This window comes from Camellia sinensis, chromosome 3 (assembly GCF_055761805.1).
Source record: "Camellia sinensis isolate YWXY chromosome 3, ASM5576180v1, whole genome shotgun sequence".
In the NCBI taxonomy this organism is placed as follows: domain Eukaryota; kingdom Viridiplantae; phylum Streptophyta; class Magnoliopsida; order Ericales; family Theaceae; genus Camellia; species Camellia sinensis.
Genome location: NC_138963.1, coordinates 206,691,233 through 206,714,453, shown reverse-complemented (window position 1 = coordinate 206,714,453; position 23,221 = coordinate 206,691,233). Strand labels below are relative to the sequence as shown.

Sequence of the window (23,221 nt, the reverse complement as noted above, 5' to 3'; positions counted from 1 at the left end):
TAAAATAAAATAAAACACTTCCGGCATGCATCCTCTTATAAATTCATCCTAAACATTGTTGGCTCAAAAACCAATATAAGATGCCAACAAATAGTATAAACAAAAGTGGCTGTGACACTCAATTATTTATGAAATTTGCTCTTTATGAATTAATTTTCTACATACAAATATGCAAATAATTTGTTTGGTTGTGGGTTATATGGTGGGTGTTCAGAGGAGTTGGGGGAAGAACTAGCTAAGAAAATTACAATAGTGGGACATGTATTATTGTGTTCCTATCTTGAAGTGTGAAAAAAAACAAAAAACAATGACTTGAGAAGTCAGCAATATACAAAACCTTACTTGAGAATACAAAAAATATAGGGAATACTCAACTTTTTTTTTTTTTTTTTTTTCTTCAAGAAAACTGGCACAGGATTCTTTTGTCACAACCCTGTTTCAAAACACTACAACTATTGAATGAAATAGAGATCTTATTGCTTTGTCAAATGAATGGAATAGAGAGATGTGTCTGACTATGTTTTCAACTTGGAAAATGATATATAAATTCATTTTTTAAATTCATTTTTTTACACTCAGTGATATATCAAAAAGATGATTGGTTGATAATTAAAAAATATTTAATTACCCACAAATCATTTTCTTAACACATTATTGAGTTTGAAAAATGAGTATAATTTTTAGATTTGAACAACAATATTCTTTTAACATTATTGTTTTATTAAATGAAATAGAGATTTTCGTTCTATTTATGAAATAGAGAAGATGAAAATCCAATGTGTTATTGTGAGGTTGATTGAGTAAGTAGGTATGGGCCCATTTATTATCACTGATAAATTAGTTTTATAATTAAAATTTTTTAAATTATTAATTTACAAGGTTTAAAATAAATTGAATATATTTTTGTCAAATGATGTAACCAAAATATGACATATAATAAGACACTTCCAAATAATCTACCAAATTTGTTACCAAATCTCTCCTATGATGCGAGAGACCCACATAAAAATATTACACTATCAAAACAAAATGTGCCAATTGGTAACACACACATATACATACATATATGTATGTGTGTGTGTATGTAGATTATTGGAACAAACAATTTTGAATGAAATTATTAGATATTTGATGCAATACAAATGAATAGATCAGGATGTTGCAACTAGTCATCTTTACAATCCAGTTCAGGTTCTAGTTCTTGGACATATCCCAATCGAGTGGAATTGACATAATCTTGAGGAAAATGAGCAGAAAATCCAGGAATCGCGAACCCGATTAGCCTAAGCAACCTCAAAAGCCAGCCTTCTTTATAGACTGTTCCCTTTATGTATGGGATGATGAAACCCCTAATCATCTCCATCACTGCATTCAAGAACATAGGTATTGCCCACAACAGTGAGAAGTAGTTCTTGTTTGGTTCCTCCTCTACTACCTGGATATTACCCAATGTAATGTGTTAGTCTGACTCTCAATCAAAATTCTCGAGATAGAGAATTAATTTAGTCTGAGTTTTTTTGGGACAGGGTTTTCTTGGCTGGTTAAGAATCACTTTAGTCGGCAATGTGAGTTGATCTTTATACACTTTTTCCCTCATATTTTTTTTTTCTTTTTTGTCATTTTCTTTTTCTATTCCATCTTTTTTTGAAGGCCCATTAACTATGGGTATGGATATCCCATTAACTATTGGTTTGGATATGTGTAAATAAAAACACTAGTGGACCAGGCTCAAAATAGTAGGTGGTTTGAAATTGATTTTTTTGGTAATTTTTTTTAAGTGTACTCTAAAAAAAACCTTATTTAAGAATATACATTTTCAGGTCTATACAATTAGACGAACAAAATAAGTAAAAATAAAAAATTTAAAAAAAGTCCACCCAAAAAAAAAAAAAAAAAAACAAAGAAAGAAAGAGAGATGACTAACCTTGCCTTTATAGCAGCTGGTGAAGTATAGACAAGGCCCAAAGTGCTTATACAAGAAAATGTTGTTGTCATATGGTAATCTAGGCACCATATCATTGCAATAAACATACCTCAAATATTTCACATCATAAACCCTCAATTTCTCCTTCATGAACTCTCCAAATTGTTCATCCCCAACCCTAGGCTGCCCAAAAGTGTACACCCCATCCAACCTCTCCAACAACCATGCCTCCTCATGTAACACTAGCACTGCCACAAACAGAATTGCTAATGCCCCTCCCAAACTATGTCCGGTCACTATAAACTTTGTTTTCTCATATTTCTTGTCCATTAATATGTCTTTGAGCTTTTGTCTAATTGTGTAGTATGCAAATGATGGTTGGCCAGGGCCCATATCTATCTCTTTGGGCCAGCCTGTTTTCTTTTGTAGGCCTAGAGCTTTCATAAAGCCACCGTGTATCTTACCCACATCATGAAGGTCAAACCATGAGAAGTCAACATCTGTCCGCCATTTATCCGCATCGAATGGCTCTGTGCCTCTGAATGCGACCATAATTAGGTCAAGGTTAGAGGTTGTGTCGTTGAACATCATGGCTTGTGTTGAGATTTGCTCTTCATAATCTGCAAAATAAATAAATAAAATTGGATTATAACAAGTTATTTTTCACCTATATGTACCCCCAATAACTCTTTATTGACAAATATCAATTTTAATATGTAAATACAAAAAAAAAAATAAATTGATAGCATAATTAGGAGTGATGAGTAGTATGATTCAAGACAAATAAATTGTCAAAATTGAAATGTGACAAACACTTGTTGAAAAGTGGTTGTATGGTCATAATTAAGAGGGGAATCAAATTTTTTTATCTAGTAGAGGCGAATTCGTAATGAAATTATATACAAAATTTTGAAATTTTCTTACTAAGATTTTGAAAATTATAGATAAAAATATGATTTTCCAAAAAATTGGTGGAGCAAGTGATCTACTACACCATGTCTATATATTATGTTGGTTTGGGCTATTTATTTAGCATCTTCATAATTTTTTTTAAAGTTATGCTAGAAATTCTAAATATTTTATCAAATATTTTACTAAATTTTTCACATGGGTGTGAGACACGCACATGTAGATTGGTATAAGTCTTACTCATGTGAAAAATTTGATAAAATATTTAAGATGTATAATATATATATATACATATATATATTTTTTATTTTTATAATGTACTTATCTTTTTGATAACTGATGTTTTGGTTGTTAGTTAGCAAGATATCCAAAACATAATTTAAGTGATCTTCTTTTGAGATGAGATTTTGAAAGTCGCATCATCTATTAAATTATATATTGAAAAATTTTAATCTTTAACCCCAGATTCGGACGGTCCAGCACATGATTTTCAAAAAAACATAATCTTAATGTCCTCCCTTTTATTTTAATCAGAGATTATTTAAAAATATATAAACAAATTTTTTATATATTATAAATTCAACAATTGCCTATGTCAGAAAACTTCAATAATGACAACATTAATTCAATGAGTAGGGCTTCTCTCATGGGTTTGACGGTCCATTTACTTTATGTTGGTGACTCTTAGTCATTACAATGTGCCTCTATTTGGGAAGAGGTTTTTTGAGTTTTTTGGTTAAAATAGTTACAAAAGATAAAATAGGTTATTTTAGTCACAATAAATAAAATATCACATCTAATTTATAATCATTACACTCTTCTCTCACAAAAAAAGTTAAAAAAGTTAAAAAGTCCTTTCCAAACCAAGCTTTTTAGCCCAGGCTAAAATAGTAAAAAAAGTCAAAAAGTCAACTCACTTCTCAAACGAAGCCTATATAAAAATTTTAGAAACTAAATATTTTAACTTTTAAATGTGAAAATTTTGTTACGAAAGGCATTTAGGGATCAATTTTCATCGTCATGAGAATAATCGTTAAAAGATCGTCCTGAAAAGTAAAAAATAAAGCTTCTAAAAATAAAATTTTGAAAATGTCACTAATAAATAGACTTTTAGAAACAAAATAATTTGGTTTCAAAATAATTTATTTTTTGAAACAAAAAATTTGGTCCAAAAAATATAATAATTCATTACTAATGTCTAATTTTTGTTACTAAAAATATAATGATACTTTTCGTAATAAAATTATTTGGTCTCTAAAAAATAATTTTATTTCTAAATTTTAGTCTCTAAAACCTTAATTTTTTTGTAGTGAGTGCAATTTGGTAATTTGAATTGTTCATTTTATAGCACTTGCATAGTAAATCATCCATGAAAAAAATTAAGTTGATCAAATATTGATAGCCATATCATCGGATCACAAAGACATATACAAAAATAGATGATTCACTTTCAAAACCATACTTAATTATTATTATTATTTGTTTGCATGATTTTGTAATCCCATTATGTGAAATATTAATATTTGATCAATTTAATTTTTTTACATAAATGATTTAAGATGAACAACTTGATCGTTCAGGTGGCCCTATTGTGTACATATAATAAAAAGGAAATAAATATTTTAAAAAAATACTTGAGCTTTAGCTTTACAATAATCTGTTCGGTGACCTCTTAATTGAGAGTACAGAAATGTGATCCGCAAAGCTAGTTCAATTAGTTGACAAATATATTTAAAAAGTAAATTAAGTATTGTTGGATTTTAATCCAAGTTGTCACTTGATATATACTCGGCTGCTTCCATCAATTAATATAGAATAAATCAAAGACAAGAGATTATAAGCATCTTACCTATGCAACTAGTTCACATGAGAAGATGTAATTAATGAAAGGATGCTGTTAAAATGTTGGGCACATACATAATTTAGAATAATGCTAGGGATCATAAAAAAAATATCATGAAGATGATCATGAAAGATTCTCTACCTTTGGATTACACATGTAATAAAATACCACACACTAATCAATAAATAAAAAATCTTTATGATGCATTTTATGATATTTTTTTTTATGATCCTTAACATTACTCCATAATTTATTACACTACAAATTTAAGACAAAACTTCTTACCATTCCAGAAGTTGAAGAACCCCAAGAATTCCATCTGCCAAAAAGAAGCCAATTGTTCATCATTTTGAAGAGACGGTCACATTATTCTGTATAATTTTTTTTTATTTATATATTATTTAATTTTTTTTATTTTTAATTTAAAAAAAAAATTATTTGGCATGCTAACGTTGGCAGAATTGTACTTACACGATATCATGCTGAATACAATGCTATCGCATAGCATTTTATATATTTATTTATACTATTATTAAAGTAAAGGTCTAAATTGATTTAGTGAAACTTTTTTTTCCTCAAAAACTTATTATACATAGCGTAAGTAAATTTTGAACTCAAGACTTTAAATTTTATTAAGAACATATTTATTACTTAAATAATATATATATTATAATATTAAATTTTTTTATTGTTAATTATTTAAATTGTACATATATTACATGTGTCACCCGTTAATATTTATTATATTGTGGTGGAGTTGGTGAAAATTACCTTCCAGTGATCGGTGACTATGGTTTGGACAAAGGCTTCATTCTCATAGGACAATTTAGAAGCCATGATAGAAAGTGATGCACCATACTTGCTGCTTTCATTAGTAGTGATGCTTTTGTCTAATTCCACACGTGCGTCCAGATTTGCCAACACTGATGTGAACGTTGCCGATGACCTACCTGGCGGCTTCACCACCGATCCTACACGATAATCAAAACACAACAACCTCATCATCATCATCAACTGCTACCATCAACTAAACAAATTAATCACTACTATTTTCGTGTGTACATATGTTTTTGTTTGTAAAATTGTTAATTATTAACTCATTTAAAAGTTCTAATTGTAATGCCTCTCCTTTATAAATGAGTCAAATACATATATATGTCAGGTAGAAGAAAGAAAAGTATTCTTAGTTTCTCCACCATCAAACTGTCTCAGATTTTGAACTGTGGAACTTCAAAGAAGGTTTTGTAGTGTTTATTTGGACAAGTTTGTTTTCTACTTACATGCGTAAAACAACACAATTTCTGTAGATATTTAGCATAAGAGATATACCCATAATCACCTTATTTATTTTTGTTTAACGTATATAATATTTTCATTATTGGAGAGATGGTGAGGTTTAAAAATTTATTTTTAACTCTAGCTCTAACTATGGGCAGCCCAACCCTCTTCTAAGTAGAATTTTTAATGTGAGGTCTTTTGATTTTAAAATATTATTTTCACTAAATATTTATACATGTTTTACGTCTTTTTAATTTTTTTTTTTTTTGGGATGCAAGATTATTAACTATACTGTTATAATCAAGTTTTTTTTTTTATTTTTTTATATTTTTTTTAACATATCTTTCAAAAGACATAGTTTGACTGGGAAGAGAGAGCAATATTTAGTATTGTATTGAAAAGGGAGAGGCTTTTTTCCGGTTCAAATCGGACCGGAGAGAATTGTCGGGTCTCTATGGGTTCACCACGAAACTAGTATCAATAATTTAGACTATTTAATGTGTAGAACTCATCTAGTATTTTATTTTTATAAAAAATCACGTTGATCGGATATCGATTGTCCCTTGATCAGATTACATTTCTATCAACGGTAAATATAATTTTTTAAAAAAATTGTTAACAGAAATGTAATCTTATTAAGTGACAATCGATATCCGATCAACGTGAATTTTTTATAGAGATGAAGTATTCGATGAATTCTACATATTGTATGGTTTGAATTATCGATATGGCCTCCGTGGTCGGCCCACGGAGGCCTAACAGCGAGAGAACCCAATCCCAATCAGGGTTTTGTGATGCTCATCCATTATGGGCCCTTCTTTGATTGAAAACTGTCTTCACTTATTGTTATAATATAATTGTGAAAAAAAAAAAAGCAATTTTTATTTAGAGGTAATATAGATGAAACAAAAACATTTTAAATATAGAAAAATATAGATGAAACAAATATAAAAATATATATTTATATATAGAAAAATATTTTAAAATGTGAGCCCTCCCCATTTGGAGCCTTAGCCAATGACCTAATATATATTTATTGTACAATTTTCTCCATTTTTTATGATGACTAAAATTCTAATGTTTGGCAATTTTCTTTGAAGCCATGGGAGAGACATTATGTTGTTTCTCATAGAAGATTCATAGTTTAATGCACATTTGGGTACTACCCATACACATGAAATTAGATTAAAACAAACAAGTATGCACGCATGCTTGTTTTCATCATGCACTACTCATTCATCTGAAAACTTTAATTCCTACGGGCATATATATGGTTTCAATAATATGAAGAAAAAAAAAAAAGAAGCAAAAGCTAACCTTTGAGGAGATTTAACAGAAGCATGCAAAACCCTCCATTGCTTGACAGGAGATTTAGCCACAGCTCGAGCACATTCCCTGTCCGAGCCATGGGATTTTTGAAGTAGAGCAATAGTTTCTGGGCAAGGATGGAGATGAAAATAAGCCATCGGGGCTCAGAATCTCTCAGATGATGAGCTAGTTTGGGGGTCTCCACAAACCTTCTCAAATTTTCTATGTCAGATGAAAATAAGATGCGAACAAGATCGAGTAAGCTTGCATGTTTTGGCTTCAACAACAAATAGTCTCTACAGAAATCTGCTTCATAAGCCATGGCTTTGAAGCAATGAAATGAAGAAGATGAAGATGAAGATTAGTTTCTATGTCAACGTCTCAACAAATGTAATTTTGCACAATGGGCTTCGTTTTTCTTTGTATTTATATTAGGAAGGCATACAAAATATATATTTAATATTCTCATCTTAAATTAAAACACTCATATTCTATTTTGTTTTTGATTCTATATTAGTTTTTGTGTTTAAATGTCGCTGTTATTCTGGTTGAATTTGTTTGTTTAAATTTTCTTTATTTATTTATTTATTTTTTGGGTATGAAAATCATGTTTATAAATTATTTTTCTTCGGGGAATAGGGATGCTTAGTTAAGCCCTCAAAATAGAATTATTCAATTATGACTGGTTAATGTTTGTTGTTGGTAGGTTCAAATTGGACTTAGCAATAGGCTAATCTAAAATCCAACGTTGCTTTAAGTTGAAGACTTTGAAGTAGCTTAGAGGAGATGGTTAGAAGGGTTTCTACTTAATCCTGTGCTTCCAAGTTTCCTCTGGGATTTTAGTAGCACATTTATACATAAATAAAAATAAAATGCACTTTTTTTTTTTTTTTGATAACTCAATGTGTCCGGGTCAGCTTTCGCGCACCTTGACTAATCTCTGGAGGACCAATCCCACCGTCCACTAGCGGGGCCCATTTAAAGCCAGAGCAAAACTCTGTATGGACTGGCCCAATACAAGAATTGATAGCACCTAAGAGGTTTTGAACTTGAGACATAGAGAGGAGCAAACTCCTAAGTCCCAAACCTATACCACTAGGCCAAAAATAATGCACTTGTGTTTGGTTTTGAGTTTTCAAAAATATTTTTTGATTTTTTTTAAGTAAATGTTTTTAAAATTTTAATCAAATAATTAATTTTTTTAAATGCATCTAATCAACATATACTTAAAAAATAAAATATTTATAAAAAAATGTTTTAAAAAATTTAATAAACAGAAAAAAAATGTAATAAATTTATGTATTTTTAGTAATTATTTTTTTAAATTTTTTTTTTACAAATTTTGTAATTTTTAAATATATCTAGATTAATGCTCTATTTGTTTGGACAAAAAAAATATTTTTTAGAAAATATTTTATGTATTTTTTGGTATTTGGTATAACGAAAAATGAAAGTCAACGGAAAACATTTTTCATGATCAGCAGAAAACAAACTTGTATGAGCAGAAAATATTTTTCACTTTTAAAAGACGAAAAACGTTTTTTGAATTATAGTCTTACCAATGTCACTACACTACCACTACTACCCTCACCTTCACTACCACACCACCATCACCATTGCTATCACTGCCATTTCCGTCCCACTACCATGCCATTACCGCCCCACTACCATGCCATTACCGCCACCTTCATCTTCCTTTCACCACCACCACCACCACAAAACATAGAAAAATATTTTCTCCAGAAAATATTTTCCACCCAACAAACTTAGCATAAGTGAATTTAAAGGCTAAAAAAATTAGTTAAAATATTAAAAAAAAAATACATTGTAAAAATTCTAAAATTATTTTTAAAAATTTCAAACACTTCATTATGCCTTTCCATCGCATCCAATTTCATTTTGATTTTTATTAAAAATCTTGGTGAGATTTTTCTAGGCAGATAGAAATTACTCTCTCCTCAAACTTTAGGTGGCATGAAATGCAGTCTCCTCCCTAAGCTTCCCCATTGGAGGAAGAAATCTTGGCTACGTGGGGTTCCTTAAATGGCGCAAACTCTATTATACTGAGCAAGGATTCTCTAGAGTGATTTTTTTCTAAAGTTTCCTACAGTGCTACATTGTGTGGTTGAGATTTACTGGTAAGTCACATCAATTTTTCTGATGTGATTTATCAATAAATCTGAATCACACAATATAGCACTCTAGGAAACTTTATGAAAATTTCACTCTAGAAGATCCTTGGTGTATACTGATGATAAGATAGGGTTAAGGCTATACAAGGTTGGTTTGGGAGGTATTGACTTTTTTGTTTTTTTATTTTTTTTGGGTTAATTTAACCAATCTAAATTAGTTTTGTTTGGAATTTATTTTTAAAATTTTTTTGACTTTTGAACTTTTTTTTTATTTTTCAAAAAAAAAAAGAAAAATAATTATGATTTAAATATAATATTTTGTTATATTGACTTATTTAATTTAATTAATTAATTTATTTATATTTTTTTAGTTTCAATTAGAGGTGGGCGCGGGTCGGTTACAGTCACGGAACCTCTAATTCGCCATTCATCCGCCAGATTGATGGATTAGAGAAAATCAATCCGCATCTGTCTGCCAATCCAGCGGATGTGGATTAATTGGCGGATTGACAGATGGATGCAAATCGGTTTGACAGTTTAAAATTTTATAAATTTTCAACATAATTCAACTTGTACATTTCCTAAATAAAAAAAAATATTACAGTCAATGACTTAAAAAATATTACATTCATTGCATACTTCATCCCAAAAAAAAAAAAAAAAATTGAAATTTTAAAATATTACAATCATTGCATGCCTCATCTACATATTACAATACATATTTCATCCATATAAAGTATTACAATATATGGTCATTAAAATATAAAATAATTCAAACAACCAAACCATGAACAGAGCAGTAGTATAGATTGTATGTTTCTGTATTGTTACATCTATATCTGTTTTTGAAAACAAAAACCAATCAGCATATATCATCTTTTTTATTTATTATGTTTAGAGTTAGATTTAAAAATAAAAAAATATAGATAAATAATAAATTTATTTTTTTCAATTCAAAAAACATATTTAGGTTGAAAACTCTTTTTCAACAGAATATATTCAATAGAATATTTAAACTCTTTTCAATTGAAAATATAAATAGAATATCTAAACAAATTGAAAATACAAAGTCTTACAAATTACTAAGGGTGCTTGCGGTTTGGCAGTTTAGTTGCGGCCAAATGAATCTCAAATTCGTCATCTGTCCAAAACTAAACGAATTGAAAAAAATTAATCTGCAACCGTCCATTCATTATTACGCATCTATTCAAAATATGACAAATCAATTTGATTCGATAAATTTAAACAGATCAATATATCCGCTACTAGCTCCTATTTTCAACTCACTTGTCGGCAGCATAATCTTGTGGAGGTTGGGATGGGTTTTTACAATAGTAAAATAATAATTGGTTGAACCTATTTTCAAACATATGGGAAATGCAAGTCAACACGTCACTCATGAGCTGTCTTTGTGTTTCATGTAGATCATTAAAGTGAAGACTAAAATTCACGAATATTACGTCGGGTAAAGTTTTTTTTTGTTTTTATTTTTATTTTTATTTTTTGGTATTACATGTATCAATTAATATATTACTAATATATATTATAATATTATTATTGATCTCACTTATTAAACAAATTACAAATATTTAAAACTTCTAAAATTATATCATATCATTTGTTAATATACTTATTAATATACCAATTGGTATATATAAGTTTTTTTTTGGGGAGGTAAATCTACACCCATTCAAATATTGAAAAATTATCAAAAATAAAAAAATTTAAAAAATAAAAACCAATGGAGAAAATCCATAACACCAGCATAAAGAACCAACAAAGAAAATCAGCCCAAAACAATGGATTACAAATTGAAAAAGACTGAGCCTCAGTCCGAAGGAATGGGCCTCTTCGTAGACTTGTTTGAAGGCCCAATAACCTGACCACATCTATTGTTAAATGAAGCCCATATACTGTGGCTAAAAATAAAGCCCATTTATCGGGGCTGGATCAAGCACAAGCAGTAAGAGCATCTTTATCAAAGTAGCTAAATGTTTAGTCAAATTGTAGTTAAAAACCTACTTTTCTATTTTAGCTAACCTTATTTTTCTTGTCATGCTCCAACAAGCTCTCCATTTCTTTCTCCATTCAATTTAAATATTCCTTATTTATTATTTATTTATTTTTTCAAAAAAATTATATTTTTCAAATGAACACTTAACGGTCATATTTTTCAAATAGAAACTTTTGTAACAGTCATATTTTCAAATGGATACTTTTGCAACAACCATATTTTTTAAATAGAAACTTCTAGAATGGTCATATTTTCAAATGAATATTTTTGCAACGGTTATATTTTTGAAATAGATATTTTTGTAATGGTCATATTTTTTCAATATAAATAAGATCATTCCTCTTTAATTTTCATCCACCTCATCCATTTTTCTTTAACATTAAATCTTTATTTTCTCACTATGCGTCGCAATTCTGTATACAATATGATTCTCAATGAGTCTGACTCTGATGATGAGTAGCGTCGTGTGTTCATTAGGCGTAATACTTTACAAGGCCACCAAAGGCTTTTTCTCGATTATTTTACGGAATCACCAATATATCTCCCCAATGTATTTCGAAAAAGGTTTCGAATGAATCGTTCTCTTTTTCTCCGTATTCATTCTACACTAAAAGCTCATGTACCGTATTTTGTTAAAGCGGTGGTGAGAGGGTGATTTATGCTCCGGCGTTGGGCCGAGGTATAAACCGAACAGGTTGGGGGCCCAGCAGAGCAGTGGGCCGAGATGATCGACTGTTCACCCGGAGATGGGCTACCAGAACTTGGGCCGGGCAGAGTTTGGACTATGTGCTGCCCCGAACCGTGCAGAAGGTGCTCGGCCAGGAAGTGACCGGTCAGACCAGGATGCTCGGTCCGAGGATTGTCGAGATCAGACAGACCGAGAGGCCGGCGCTCGGAAAGGCGCGGTCAGCCGAGGTAGTTGACTGACCGGCGAGAAGACCGACCAAAGGAGGATCCCGGGCTAAGCTTTGCCGAGATGCCGCCTAGCCCGGTCCTTCATTCGGTTATCCGGTCGGGCGCTTAAGGTATGAAGCATGGTATGACCGAGGTAGGGCAGCTCGGCTGCCGAGCTCCAGCTATGCTGGCAGGCAGTTGAGAGCAGGTGATTAACGGCATGGTTTAAGCTGACAGATGGGATAGCAGAGCCACGTGTCAGGAGATGACAGGGAGTGGATATGGGGCACAGAAGGTATATAAGCCTGTCTGCGCCCCCCATACGCGACACACGAACACTCTGTAAGGAATTTCTTACACTCAAACACTCTCTCCCTCCTCTCTATTCCCTCTAAGGTGTGTGCTAATTTGACCGTCGGAGGGTGTTTCCGGCCACACACCGCCGGGTAGCTCACCGTTATTTGCTCGCAGGTGATCGGATATCGACGGAGCTCGGAAGAAAGGAATACGGGCACGCCGGAATATTTGCTCCCCGTACAGGTGGTTACAATTTTTTCTGATGAGTATTTGAGATCACCAAACAAAAATGACATTGCTAGATTGCTAACAATTGGCCAAAGTCGAGGATTCCCTGGGATGTTGGGGAGCATTGATTGTGTGCATTGGAAATGGAAGAATTGTCCAACTGCGTGGAAAGGTATGTATTCTGGTCATATTCATGAACCTATAATTATTTTAGAAGCAGTAGCATCATATGATCTTTGGATATGACATGCATTTTTTGGGTTACCGGGGTCTCATAATGACATCAACGTGCTAGAATGATCTTCTGTATTTACCAAGCTTGCTGAAGGGCGTATTCCTTCTGTCAATTACTCAATCAATGGTAATGATTATACAATGGGATACTATCTAGCAGATGGTATATACCCACAGTGGTCAACATTTGTTAAAACAATTCCATCTCTGCAAGGAAATAAGAGAAAGCATTTTGCTGCAACTCAAGAGTCGGCAAGGAAAGATGTAGAACGTGCTTTTGGAGTTCTTCAAGCACGATTTGCAATTGTACGTGGACCTGCACGTTCTTGGGAACGTAAAACACTAAAGAACATTATGAAGGCATGCATAATACTGCATAACATGATTGTTGAGGATGAGTGAGATGTTAATGAAGCAGAAGACTACGACTATGAACAAATTGAAGAAAATTCCAATGTATCTGTTTCACATGAGCATACAACTGAACTAATGGAATTCATTCGATGCCATCATTGCATTAGAGATAGAGAAACTCATTCTCAACTACAATCGGATCTCGTCAAGCACTTGTGGCAACTACATAGTGAATCATAGCAACTTGTAATTTTAAATTTCATGGTCACATGATGAAAACTCATTAGCCTTCATTGTAATTTGAAATTTTCCAAGCATTAATAACTACATAATTTTTCTCTCAGGATACTTTAGAATTTTTACAGGACTTACATATAAAAAAATTTCTCTTCTAACATTTAGCTAATACATATAGCATTAATAAATATCCTAAGTTTGTAGTTATGTAATCATGCTGCTGTTTATGTGGTTTAATGTTTGTAAATACACTTGGATGTTTGTACATCACACCCGAGTCCATGACAGACCAAAATATTAGCCAACATATCAAACAGAACAAAATAGACCAACAGACCAGACCACTAATTTTTTCTGATGTTGTGTGCTGCTCGGCTGGGGTTTTTGCTCTAGTTTTTGCTGATTTTGCTGTTGATGTGTGCTGTGCTGCTGGATTTTTTGCTGATTTTTGCTGTGTTGTATGCTGTTCTTACAGGTACTGCTGTCTGGTTGGTTGCTACTATCATAACATGATTTGGGCTGCTGTTGTGTTCTGTTTACTGGGTTTTTTTTGCTCTGTTATATTGATTATGCTGCTGCTGGTGTGGTGGTTGGTGGATCATTCTGCCTTGAGTTGCTGTTGTTGTTGTTGAATTGTTTGTTGCTGTGGTTGCTGGGATTTGACTTCAAGAATCGAAGAATTCAATTTCAAAGCAAAATCACATATGCGAGAATTGGCTGTTGCGAACATTAAGAATTATCAGTATGAAGAAGTGCTGAGTGAATTGGAATATGTAAAGCAAGAACTGAGTAAACTCAAGGTCGACATGGCTTCTGCTTTGGAAGAGAAAAATCATGCTGAAAAGGAAATTGAAGTGTTGAATTCAAGACTGACATCATATTCAAGCTCTGGAGAAGCGCTTAAAAAAGAGATCGAGGAGGTTAATGAAGAACAAGTGATGGTAGAATTGGCTCGGGTTGAGGCTGTGAAAGAGTTAGGAGTCATTCAAGCTCAAAGAAAAGAGGAAGAAATGAAAACATGTTAGAGAATGAACTAAAGATTGCTAAGGAAATAGGCAAAAGTTTTCAAAGAAATGAAAGATTAGTCATGGAAGAATTGGAGGCAACCAAGTAAGAATTGGCAACGATTTGAGAAGAGGCTTCCCAATTTGCAGCCTTCATGGATTTTATTAAAGCTGCGCTCAAGCGGCTATATGAAGAAACATATAAAATGAAGCAAGTTGAGAAAAAAGCAGATGTTGTTAATGTTCGAACTCTCAATTCGAAGCTCCTCAGGGCAAAAAGTATACTTGATGCTGTATCTGTAGCCGAAATACAAGCTCAAACAATCGCATCCAATCTATACTTCACACGAACAATTAAAAACAGAAGCAGAGGCTGCCAAAAAGGAGAGGAAACTAAAATGTGATTCTGTACTCCTGAATTAATTGTTCATTGTAAATGTTTGTGAAGTTCTTCATAAAGAACTATTGTTTTGCTCTTAAAAGGTCATATTCGTGTTTGGGTTGTTATATTCTTGTACTCACAGAAAATAGAGCTTAGTTCACATCAATGGATTGATTAGCCTCAGGGGCAATCAACTCATATAGGACAAATTTTGCCTAGTTTTAAACCTTTGACTAAGATGTCATTCCTATTTCGTAGAGTCTAACTCTTTTATATATTATACTAAAAAATTTTGAAATTAGATTTGTAAATTTTCTCCCACTCTCACAAACAAAACTGTTGGACTGATTCATCTCACTTGGATTAAGATTCTAAAGGTAAGAGTTGACATGCAATTATTTAGCAGAACATGTTTGATGGCCTAGCTACCACTTCCTTTAACCAGGGGTTAGTAACAAATCTGATTAGTTTTGAAATGTTCCATCATTGCATGATTAATTAGGAGTAGGGCTGAGCAAAAAAATGAAAAATTGCTGGTAGAAAGGTTGCAGCAGCTCAGGCATGGATTGAGGCTTTGAAAGCAATTAAAAAGGATAGAAAACAGAATTCACAAGGTTGTAATAAAAAACAGACCACTACCTAACCAAGCATTCCAGCAGAATTCACTCAACTTAATATATAGCAGCATTCACTCAACTCAATAAATAGCATCAAACTAGCATTCACTTTGTAACAAGAGCAAAGTACTAGCCTCACCAAATGGTTTGCCTCGCCAAACATTGAAGGAAGATCACAGGGCTGGACTCAACTCCCTTGCCTAAAATAACACTAAACCAAATACCTAGAGGAGCCACCACAACTGAGCAAAGCTGACCAACAAAATAGAAATATATTCCAACAAAAACTAACTATTTATCTAGACAACAAACATACACATTCTAAACATGGGTACACCAAGATACTTATAATCCATAATATAGATGCCCCTAAGTAGTCATTTATTCATTTTCATAGCAATGTAAATCAATACTTAACAAAGAAAGTGCACTGAATCATGGCATTGTTCAACAAAAACATGAAATGTTTTCATATAAAAATTATATTCCAATAAAAACTAACTATTTAGTACTCCTTTGACTTTCAAGAATTTCCATTTGACGGTGAAGATAATATTCTTGTTACATTGAAGACAAACCACTTGTATCCATCATTATAATTCTCTCATCTTGATTTAATTGTTCTGCTCGAATCTTTTCTTGTTTAATACGAAATCGCTCTTGGATTTTCTCTTTCATAATTCGAATTCTCTCTTGCTCAAGCTCTTGGTTAATACGATTCTGCTCTTGCTCTTGAAGACACGCTTTCTCAAGGATTTCCATTTTCTTGTCATTTGCTTTCTTTTTCTCTTCCATTATCTCATTTAATAGCCCTGCATAATTTGAACCAGCCGAATCTTTACTCTTTCGTTTATTCAACCGCTCTTTTTTAGCCTTCCTGCCTAGTGGCCTCTCCAAGTCTACATAAGCATCATATGAGACATCATCCTCTTCTAGATTTATCGCCTCTAGAGCAAAAGGAGAAGATGTTGCTGAAGTTTTTTTTTTTTTTTGGTTTTTTCTTCTCACATTCCTCTAACCATTTTGGTTGGTACCTCAACACATTCCAACAATGTTCAAATGGAAATTATGCTTTTTGGAATTCCTGATACATAAGTTTGGCCTTGCCAATCTGAAAAATTAAATGAATAAAGACTAATTAGCATCTTTAAACAAAATGACAATTACATCTAATTTAGATATGTACACAATATATACCTAGTCTTGCTCATTTACTCCACTTTGATGCATTAATTCAATTTGAGCAAAGAACCCACAAAACTTATTGGTTCCAAGTTGAATAGTTGACCACCGATTCATTAAAGAATTCTGATTACGTTCAGAATTAAAAGTCTTGTACTTGTGGAAATACTCCCAAACTCTATTCCAATATGTCTTGTGCTTTTGCTCATTTCCGTGTCCTGCATCCAAACTTGTATTGAGCCATGCCGATACAAAGAGATTGTCTTCTTCGGTAGTGAAGTTGCCGCCACGTTGTGATTTCTTTGTGGTGGATTCTATTTGGGGTGACAATGGAGACTCTTGCCCGGCCACTTCACCATGTTGGCTTGAACATTGACCCATTTGATTTGGAGATTTCATCATAAATTCACCTAAAAGGTTGGATTCCCCTTGTAATAGATTGGTGAAGTATGCATCTGTTGGTGTCTGAGAATCCATCCTATAAAATGATCATTCCATTGCAATGGTGAATGATGATTCAATTTCTAATGTATTCTCATTATTTTTTAATCAACCAAACATGAGAATGGACATTTTGATAAAATGATAATTCTATCTGTTTCATTCCAAACACTACCTAAGAAGTGGTGAAATTTTAAAGTTATTGTGGCCTATCATTAGCTAGATAAGACTTAAAAAATAAAAAAAAAAACAAGAAGAAGAAGAAGAAGAAGAAGTCCCAATCTACCTTATCAAGGTTACTCCTATGACAATAACATTTTAAAACTCATTATCACATTTAAGACCAAACTGTAAACAATTCAGGTATGCAGATACCTTTGAAGAATAAATGTTTGAAAATTAATGAAGTACTCTGTATCTACTTAATGACCTTGACATATAAAAGTTGATAGGAAAAGTAATTGAGTTTAATATCAAAAACTGTTGACCAACATAGACATGCTCCACCTTTGGTCATTGTTATTTTCAAAAACAATACTTTACAATAAACTATCCAAAAGCATTTTTTAGTGAAGTGTAAAATCTACCCAAAGTAATATGTATAAAGTTTAAATTCCAATCCTACACAGCAGCAGATTCATTGCGGCAATTCAACGAGCACCATGCAAGCAATTAATAAAATTCATAACTCCTTTAAATTCAAAGCAATATTGCAGAAAGTTTGAAACTGAATCCTGCATAGCAACATATTCATTGTGGTAATTCAACAAGCACCATGCAAGCAATTAAGAAAAAGTCATAACTATTGAAACTGTACATTCAATATTGAGTACAAACCCTTCAAATGTTCACTCAACATTCAAAATCTAGTTCAAACTCTTGATCCAACAATCAAATCATTGAAACATTGATTCAATATTAACTTTGATCATGTGCCCTCATATGCTCATCAATCATTTTCAGTCTAATGATCGATCATGTGCCGAATCAATGTTGAATCAATGTTCATCAATCTAGTTGAATCAATGTTAAGAGATCAATAAAAAAAAAAAAAAGAAGAAAAGAGGAGGACGAGAGAGAGAGATTGTACCGTTGCTCTGTAGTTTCCAATTTCAGTCCAATAGCCGAGTTTTTGTTGCTGGTTATTTGTAGCGAGGGATTTCGGTTTGATAGAAAATGCCGATTGCGTTGCCGAGTTTGATGGAGCAACAATTTTATGCCTTTTTTGATTTTTGGGTATAAAATAGCTAACAGACAGTTTTGAAGAGTATGATAATGATGCTCTAACGACATGTAAAGCTTTTGGACTGTACATAAGACCCAATCTTTACATCCACCGGCACCAATTGTAGTAATCACCCAAGGCCAAGACCCCAAAACGCCAATGGCAAAGAGAAGCAAAATTTAAAAAAAAATAAATAATAATAATAATAATAATAATAATTTAGAGAAGCTAACATGAATTAATATGTTTATGTATTCAGTTAAATTTACAAAGACCACAATACAGTAAAGTGTTGGAAATGGTTATAAAATTCTGGATAAAACCAGAATTTTTTCCTAAGTTCGGTCTATTTTTTAGGTGGGCCCCGAGTGTCGATTTACTCGGGTCAAAGTGGTAACGCGTTCTATGCCGCGTTGTGATTCACGTGGTATATTTGGTTGCTCAAAACCATTACCGAGTGAATGGGAAATTGAAGCCAAAGTGTGCTCCATGGAAATGGAGTTTTGGTGGAAATTCCTTAAGGTTGTAAATTGGCTTGTCCCACATTGATTTGGTGGGAAGTTTTGAAAGGGTTTATAAGGCTTAGGGTGAGATACTTGGGGTGTGCCCCAAGGGGTACCCAAGTGTTTTAGAGGGAGAGGTTATGGGCAAAATGGGCTAGACCCATTGGACCCAAAAATCACCACGCGCGCCGCCACCGTCCGGTCGGGCGGGCTAGGCTGGGCTTGGGCGCGTGGTGTGTGGTGTGGCTTCTAATCTTTTTGGGCCAAAAACATTTGAATTTAATTTTATTTTTTATTAAAATAAAATCCATAATTCAAATTAAATTGGTTTGGATTTTTTGTTCATCCAAACAGGGCCCTTCCCGTTTTCAAACAGAATTAAACTGATTTGGATTTATTGCTCATCCAAACAGAGCCCTTCCCGTTTTCAAACAGAATTAAACTGATTTGGATTTATTGCTCATCCAAACAGAGCCCTTCCCGTTTTGCTATCTGTTTGAATTCAAAACCAACAGGTATCATACCTGTTCAATTCAAAACCAAGAGCCACATACCTGTTCAATTCAAAACCAAGAGCCACCTTCACATCTATAAATAGGACCACCCTCATTTGATGTTTTCGATTCAAAAATTTCGTATTTCACTTCTGCTAATTATATTCTTCATCTTGCTGCATTTTATTTCCGAAAGAAAGAGTGTAAACACTTAGTGTGTTCGTAAGGCAAACAATTGGTAGTGCTGCTATTGTTTGCAGTAAGATCATTTTATCCTGGGAGATAGACATCCAAATTCTGAAAGCACCATGGAGAGGACGAATCTGTCTTAAGGACACAGTGTCAAACACTGGACTTGATCAGAAAATAATTCGAAGAAATTAAATCAAGTAAGTTATTTAATTTATTTTCAGTGTTGTTTTTATTTATTTAAATCAGATTTTAATTTTGTTTTTGTAACAAAATAAAATCTGTTTTTATTTATTTATTTTTATTTCGAGTTTGATTTTGTAATCAAACAAATTCTCTCCTTTTCTTTATTTATTTAAATTCTATTTGTTGTTGTGTACACAATAGAATTAAATCTTTTAAATACAGTGAAGATTGTCCAACAATCTTAAGACAGATTCCTTTTTGGGTATCTTCATTGTATTTAATTTTCTGTGTTTTCAAATTAATATTCTGGTTGGAAAAACAAATAGTGATTTATGCTATTTGACAGATAGTAGTAATATACTGTCTCTTTTCTTTGATAACAACTAGTAGTACGATACTGGTGTCATTAACAATTCAGAATATTATTTGGTATTACAGAAAATTCTTGTGATATTTTATTTTTCTAGTTTTAGTAAGAAGGAAAATAAAATTATTTTATTGTTATAATTTATTTTCTGGTTTTAGTAACTAGAAAATTAATTTGTGTTTTAATTTTTTCTGATTTTTGTAATCAGAGATTATGGCTACAACAACTGAAACTGCATCTGGCAGTGGTACTCCTATTGTTACACCTACATCGGTCCCTATTCAGAACCATGTTCATGTACCAATCAATTATGAAGAAAAACGGGAAAAATTTAACGGTACTGAGTTTAAGAGATGGCAGCAGAAGATGCTGTTCTATCTTACAACTCTTAATTTGGCCCGGTTTCTCCATGAAGAGGCTCCAGCACTTAAAGAGGGTGAAAGTGATCGGCAAGTTGTTGCCGCTGTAGATGCTTGGAAACATTCAGATTTCCTGTGCAGAAACTACATCCTAAATGGCCTTGACAATATGCTGTATAATGTATACAGTCCTCTGAAAATAACAAAAGAATTATGGGATTCTTTGGAGAAGAAATACAAGACAGAAGATGCCGGCACGAAGAAATTTGTCGTCGGTAAATTTCTGGACTTTGTTATGGTAGACTCCCAAACGGTAATATCTCAAGTTCAAAGTTTTCAAATAATTTTGCATGATATTCATTCAGAATGTATGTCTCTTAGCGAGTCATTCCAAGTCGCTGCTTTAGTGGAAAAGTTACCACCGGCTTGGAAAGATTTCAAAAATTATTTAAAACATAAACGCAAAGAGATGACTATGGATAAATTGATTGTAAGATTAAGAATTGAAGAAGATAACCGAAAGGCTGAAAAGAGGAATGGGAAAAATCCTATTGAGTCCAAGGCTAATGTGGTTGAACAAGTTCATAAACCACATAACAAAAAGAGGAAGTTTACTGGAGATGGTCCTAAACAAGGCGATAGTAGCACGAAGTTCAAAGGAAAATGCTATAACTGTGGCAAAACTGGACATCGAGCTTCTGACTGCCGCCGCCCTAAGAAGAATCATGGAAGTACAAGTAAGAAGACCACCAATCAGGCCAATGTAACAGAATTGGATTACATCTCTGACGGAGTGAATGACATCAACCTTTCTGCTGTGGTGTCTGAGGCTAACTTGGTGGGAAATCCCAAAGAGTGGTGGGTTGACACTGGAGCAACTCGTCACATATGTGCGGACAAGAAGATGTTCACTACCTACAATGAGGCTGCAAATGGTGAACAACTTTTCATGGGAAATTCTTCTACTTCTACTGTGGCTGGACAAGGGAAAGTGATCTTGAAGATGACATCAGGGAAAGAACTGACCCTCAACAACGTACTGCATGTACTTGACATCCGGAAGAATTTAGTTTCTGGGTCTTTGTTAAGTAAAAATGGTTTTAGGCTTGTATTTGAGTCTGATAAATTTGTATTAACAAAGAGTGGTATGTATGTTGGTAAGGGATACATGAGTGATGGTCTCTTTAAGTTGAATGTAATGACAGTTGTACCGAAAGTTGCTGTGAATAAGAATAACACATCTTTTGTTTATATTCTTGAGTCAAATTTATGGCATGGTAGATTAGAACATGTGAATTTTGATGCTTTGCGTAGATTAATTGGTTTAGATCATATACCAAAGTTTGAAATTACTCCTAATCATAAATGTGAAATTTGTGTAGAAGCGAAACTAACTAAGGCTCCATTTAAATTGGTTGAAAGAAAAACTGAACCTCTAGAATTAATTCACACTGATGTATGTGATTTAAAATTTATTCAAACTAGAGGTGGCAAAAAGTATTTCATAACATTTATCGATGATTGCACAAGATATTGCTATGTTTATTTACTTAGAAGTAAAGATGAAACCTTAGACATGTTTAAACTCTACAAAACAGAAGTTGAAAATCAACTTGGTAAAACCATTAAAATGGTTAGAAGTGATAGGGGTGGTGAATATGATGCACCATTAAATGAATTTTGTGCACAACATGGCATTATTCATCAAACTACAGCCCCTTATTCTCCACAGCAAAATGGAATTGCTGAAAGGAAGAATAGAACCTTAAAAGAAATGATGAATGCCATGTTACTAAGTTCAGGCTTACCACAGAACTTGTGGGGGGAAGCAATATTGTCTGCTAATTATGTTCTTAATAGAATACCCCACAAGAAAACCAACAGCACTCCTTATGAATTGTGGAAAAGTCGATCGCCTTCCTACAAATATTTAAAAGTGTGGGGGTGTTTGGCAAAAGTTGAAGTTCCTGTTCCTAAAAAGACTAAGATTGGACCAAAAATAATAGACTGTGTGTTTATTGGTTATGCTCAGAATAGTAGTGCATATCGGTTTCTGACTTATAAATCAGAAATACCTGATATAAATGTGAACACTATTATAGAGTCAAGGAATGCTGTGTTTTTTGAACATGTCTTTCCTTATAAGAAAGGACAGGAATTAAGTTCACAGAAAAGAACTTATGATTGTACACAAAGTCAAGAAACTAATGACAATCAAACACAAGAGACTAGTAATAGTCTCGACCAACAGGATTTAACTACTGATGAACCTAGGCGAAGTAAGAGAGCAAGAACATCAAAATCCTTTGGTCCAGATTTTCTGACATACTTGTTAGAAAATGAACCTCAAAGCTTTAAGGCAGCAATGACAGGTCCTGAAGCACCTTTGTGGAAAGAGGCTGTTAATAATGAAATTGAATCCATTATGCAAAATCATACTTGGGAATTGGTGGATCTTCCACCAGGTTCTAAACCTCTTGGATATAAATGGATATTCAAGAGAAAAATGAAGGCAGATGGTTCAATTGACAAGTATAAAGCAAGACTTGTTGTTAAAGGTTACAGACAAAAGGAAGGTCTGGACTATTTTGACACATATTCCCCTGTGACAAGAATAATA

General features: G+C 32.8%; 1 protein-coding gene and 1 pseudogene across 1 annotated transcript; one reads left to right on the top strand and one right to left on the bottom strand.

The window, feature by feature from the left end:
• Positions 1-945: 945 nt before the first annotated feature.
• Positions 946-7,746, bottom strand: LOC114302183 (triacylglycerol lipase OBL1). The gene is made up of 5 exons (XM_082922014.1): positions 7,272-7,746; positions 5,448-5,647; positions 4,962-4,995; positions 1,925-2,544; positions 946-1,435 (listed from the first exon to the last, which is right to left on the bottom strand). The coding sequence occupies exons 1-5, from the start codon at positions 7,582-7,584 to the stop codon at positions 1,166-1,168; spliced, it is 1,437 nt and encodes a 478-aa protein (XP_082778140.1). The 5' UTR covers positions 7,585-7,746; the 3' UTR covers positions 946-1,165.
• Positions 7,747-14,356: 6,610 nt separating this feature from the next.
• Positions 14,357-15,079, top strand: LOC145822181 (protein PLASTID MOVEMENT IMPAIRED 2-like; annotated as a pseudogene).
• The last annotated feature ends 8,142 nt before the right edge of the window (positions 15,080-23,221 follow it).

What these genes read in the sequence shown, in the direction of transcription:
- LOC114302183 (XM_082922014.1), bottom strand. Translation starts at nt 7,584, where the DNA reads ATGGCTTATGAAGCAGATTTCTGTAGAGACTATTTGTTGTTGAAGCCA. An exon ending in GTTCTTCAACTTCTGGAATG is followed by an intron (nt 2,545 to 4,961) that starts GTAAGAAGTTTT and finishes TTTATTTTGCAG; the next exon opens with ATTATGAAGAGCAAATCTCA. An exon ending in CCAGCTGCTATAAAGGCAAG is followed by an intron (nt 1,436 to 1,924) that starts GTTAGTCATCTC and finishes GGTAATATCCAG; the next exon opens with GTAGTAGAGGAGGAACCAAA.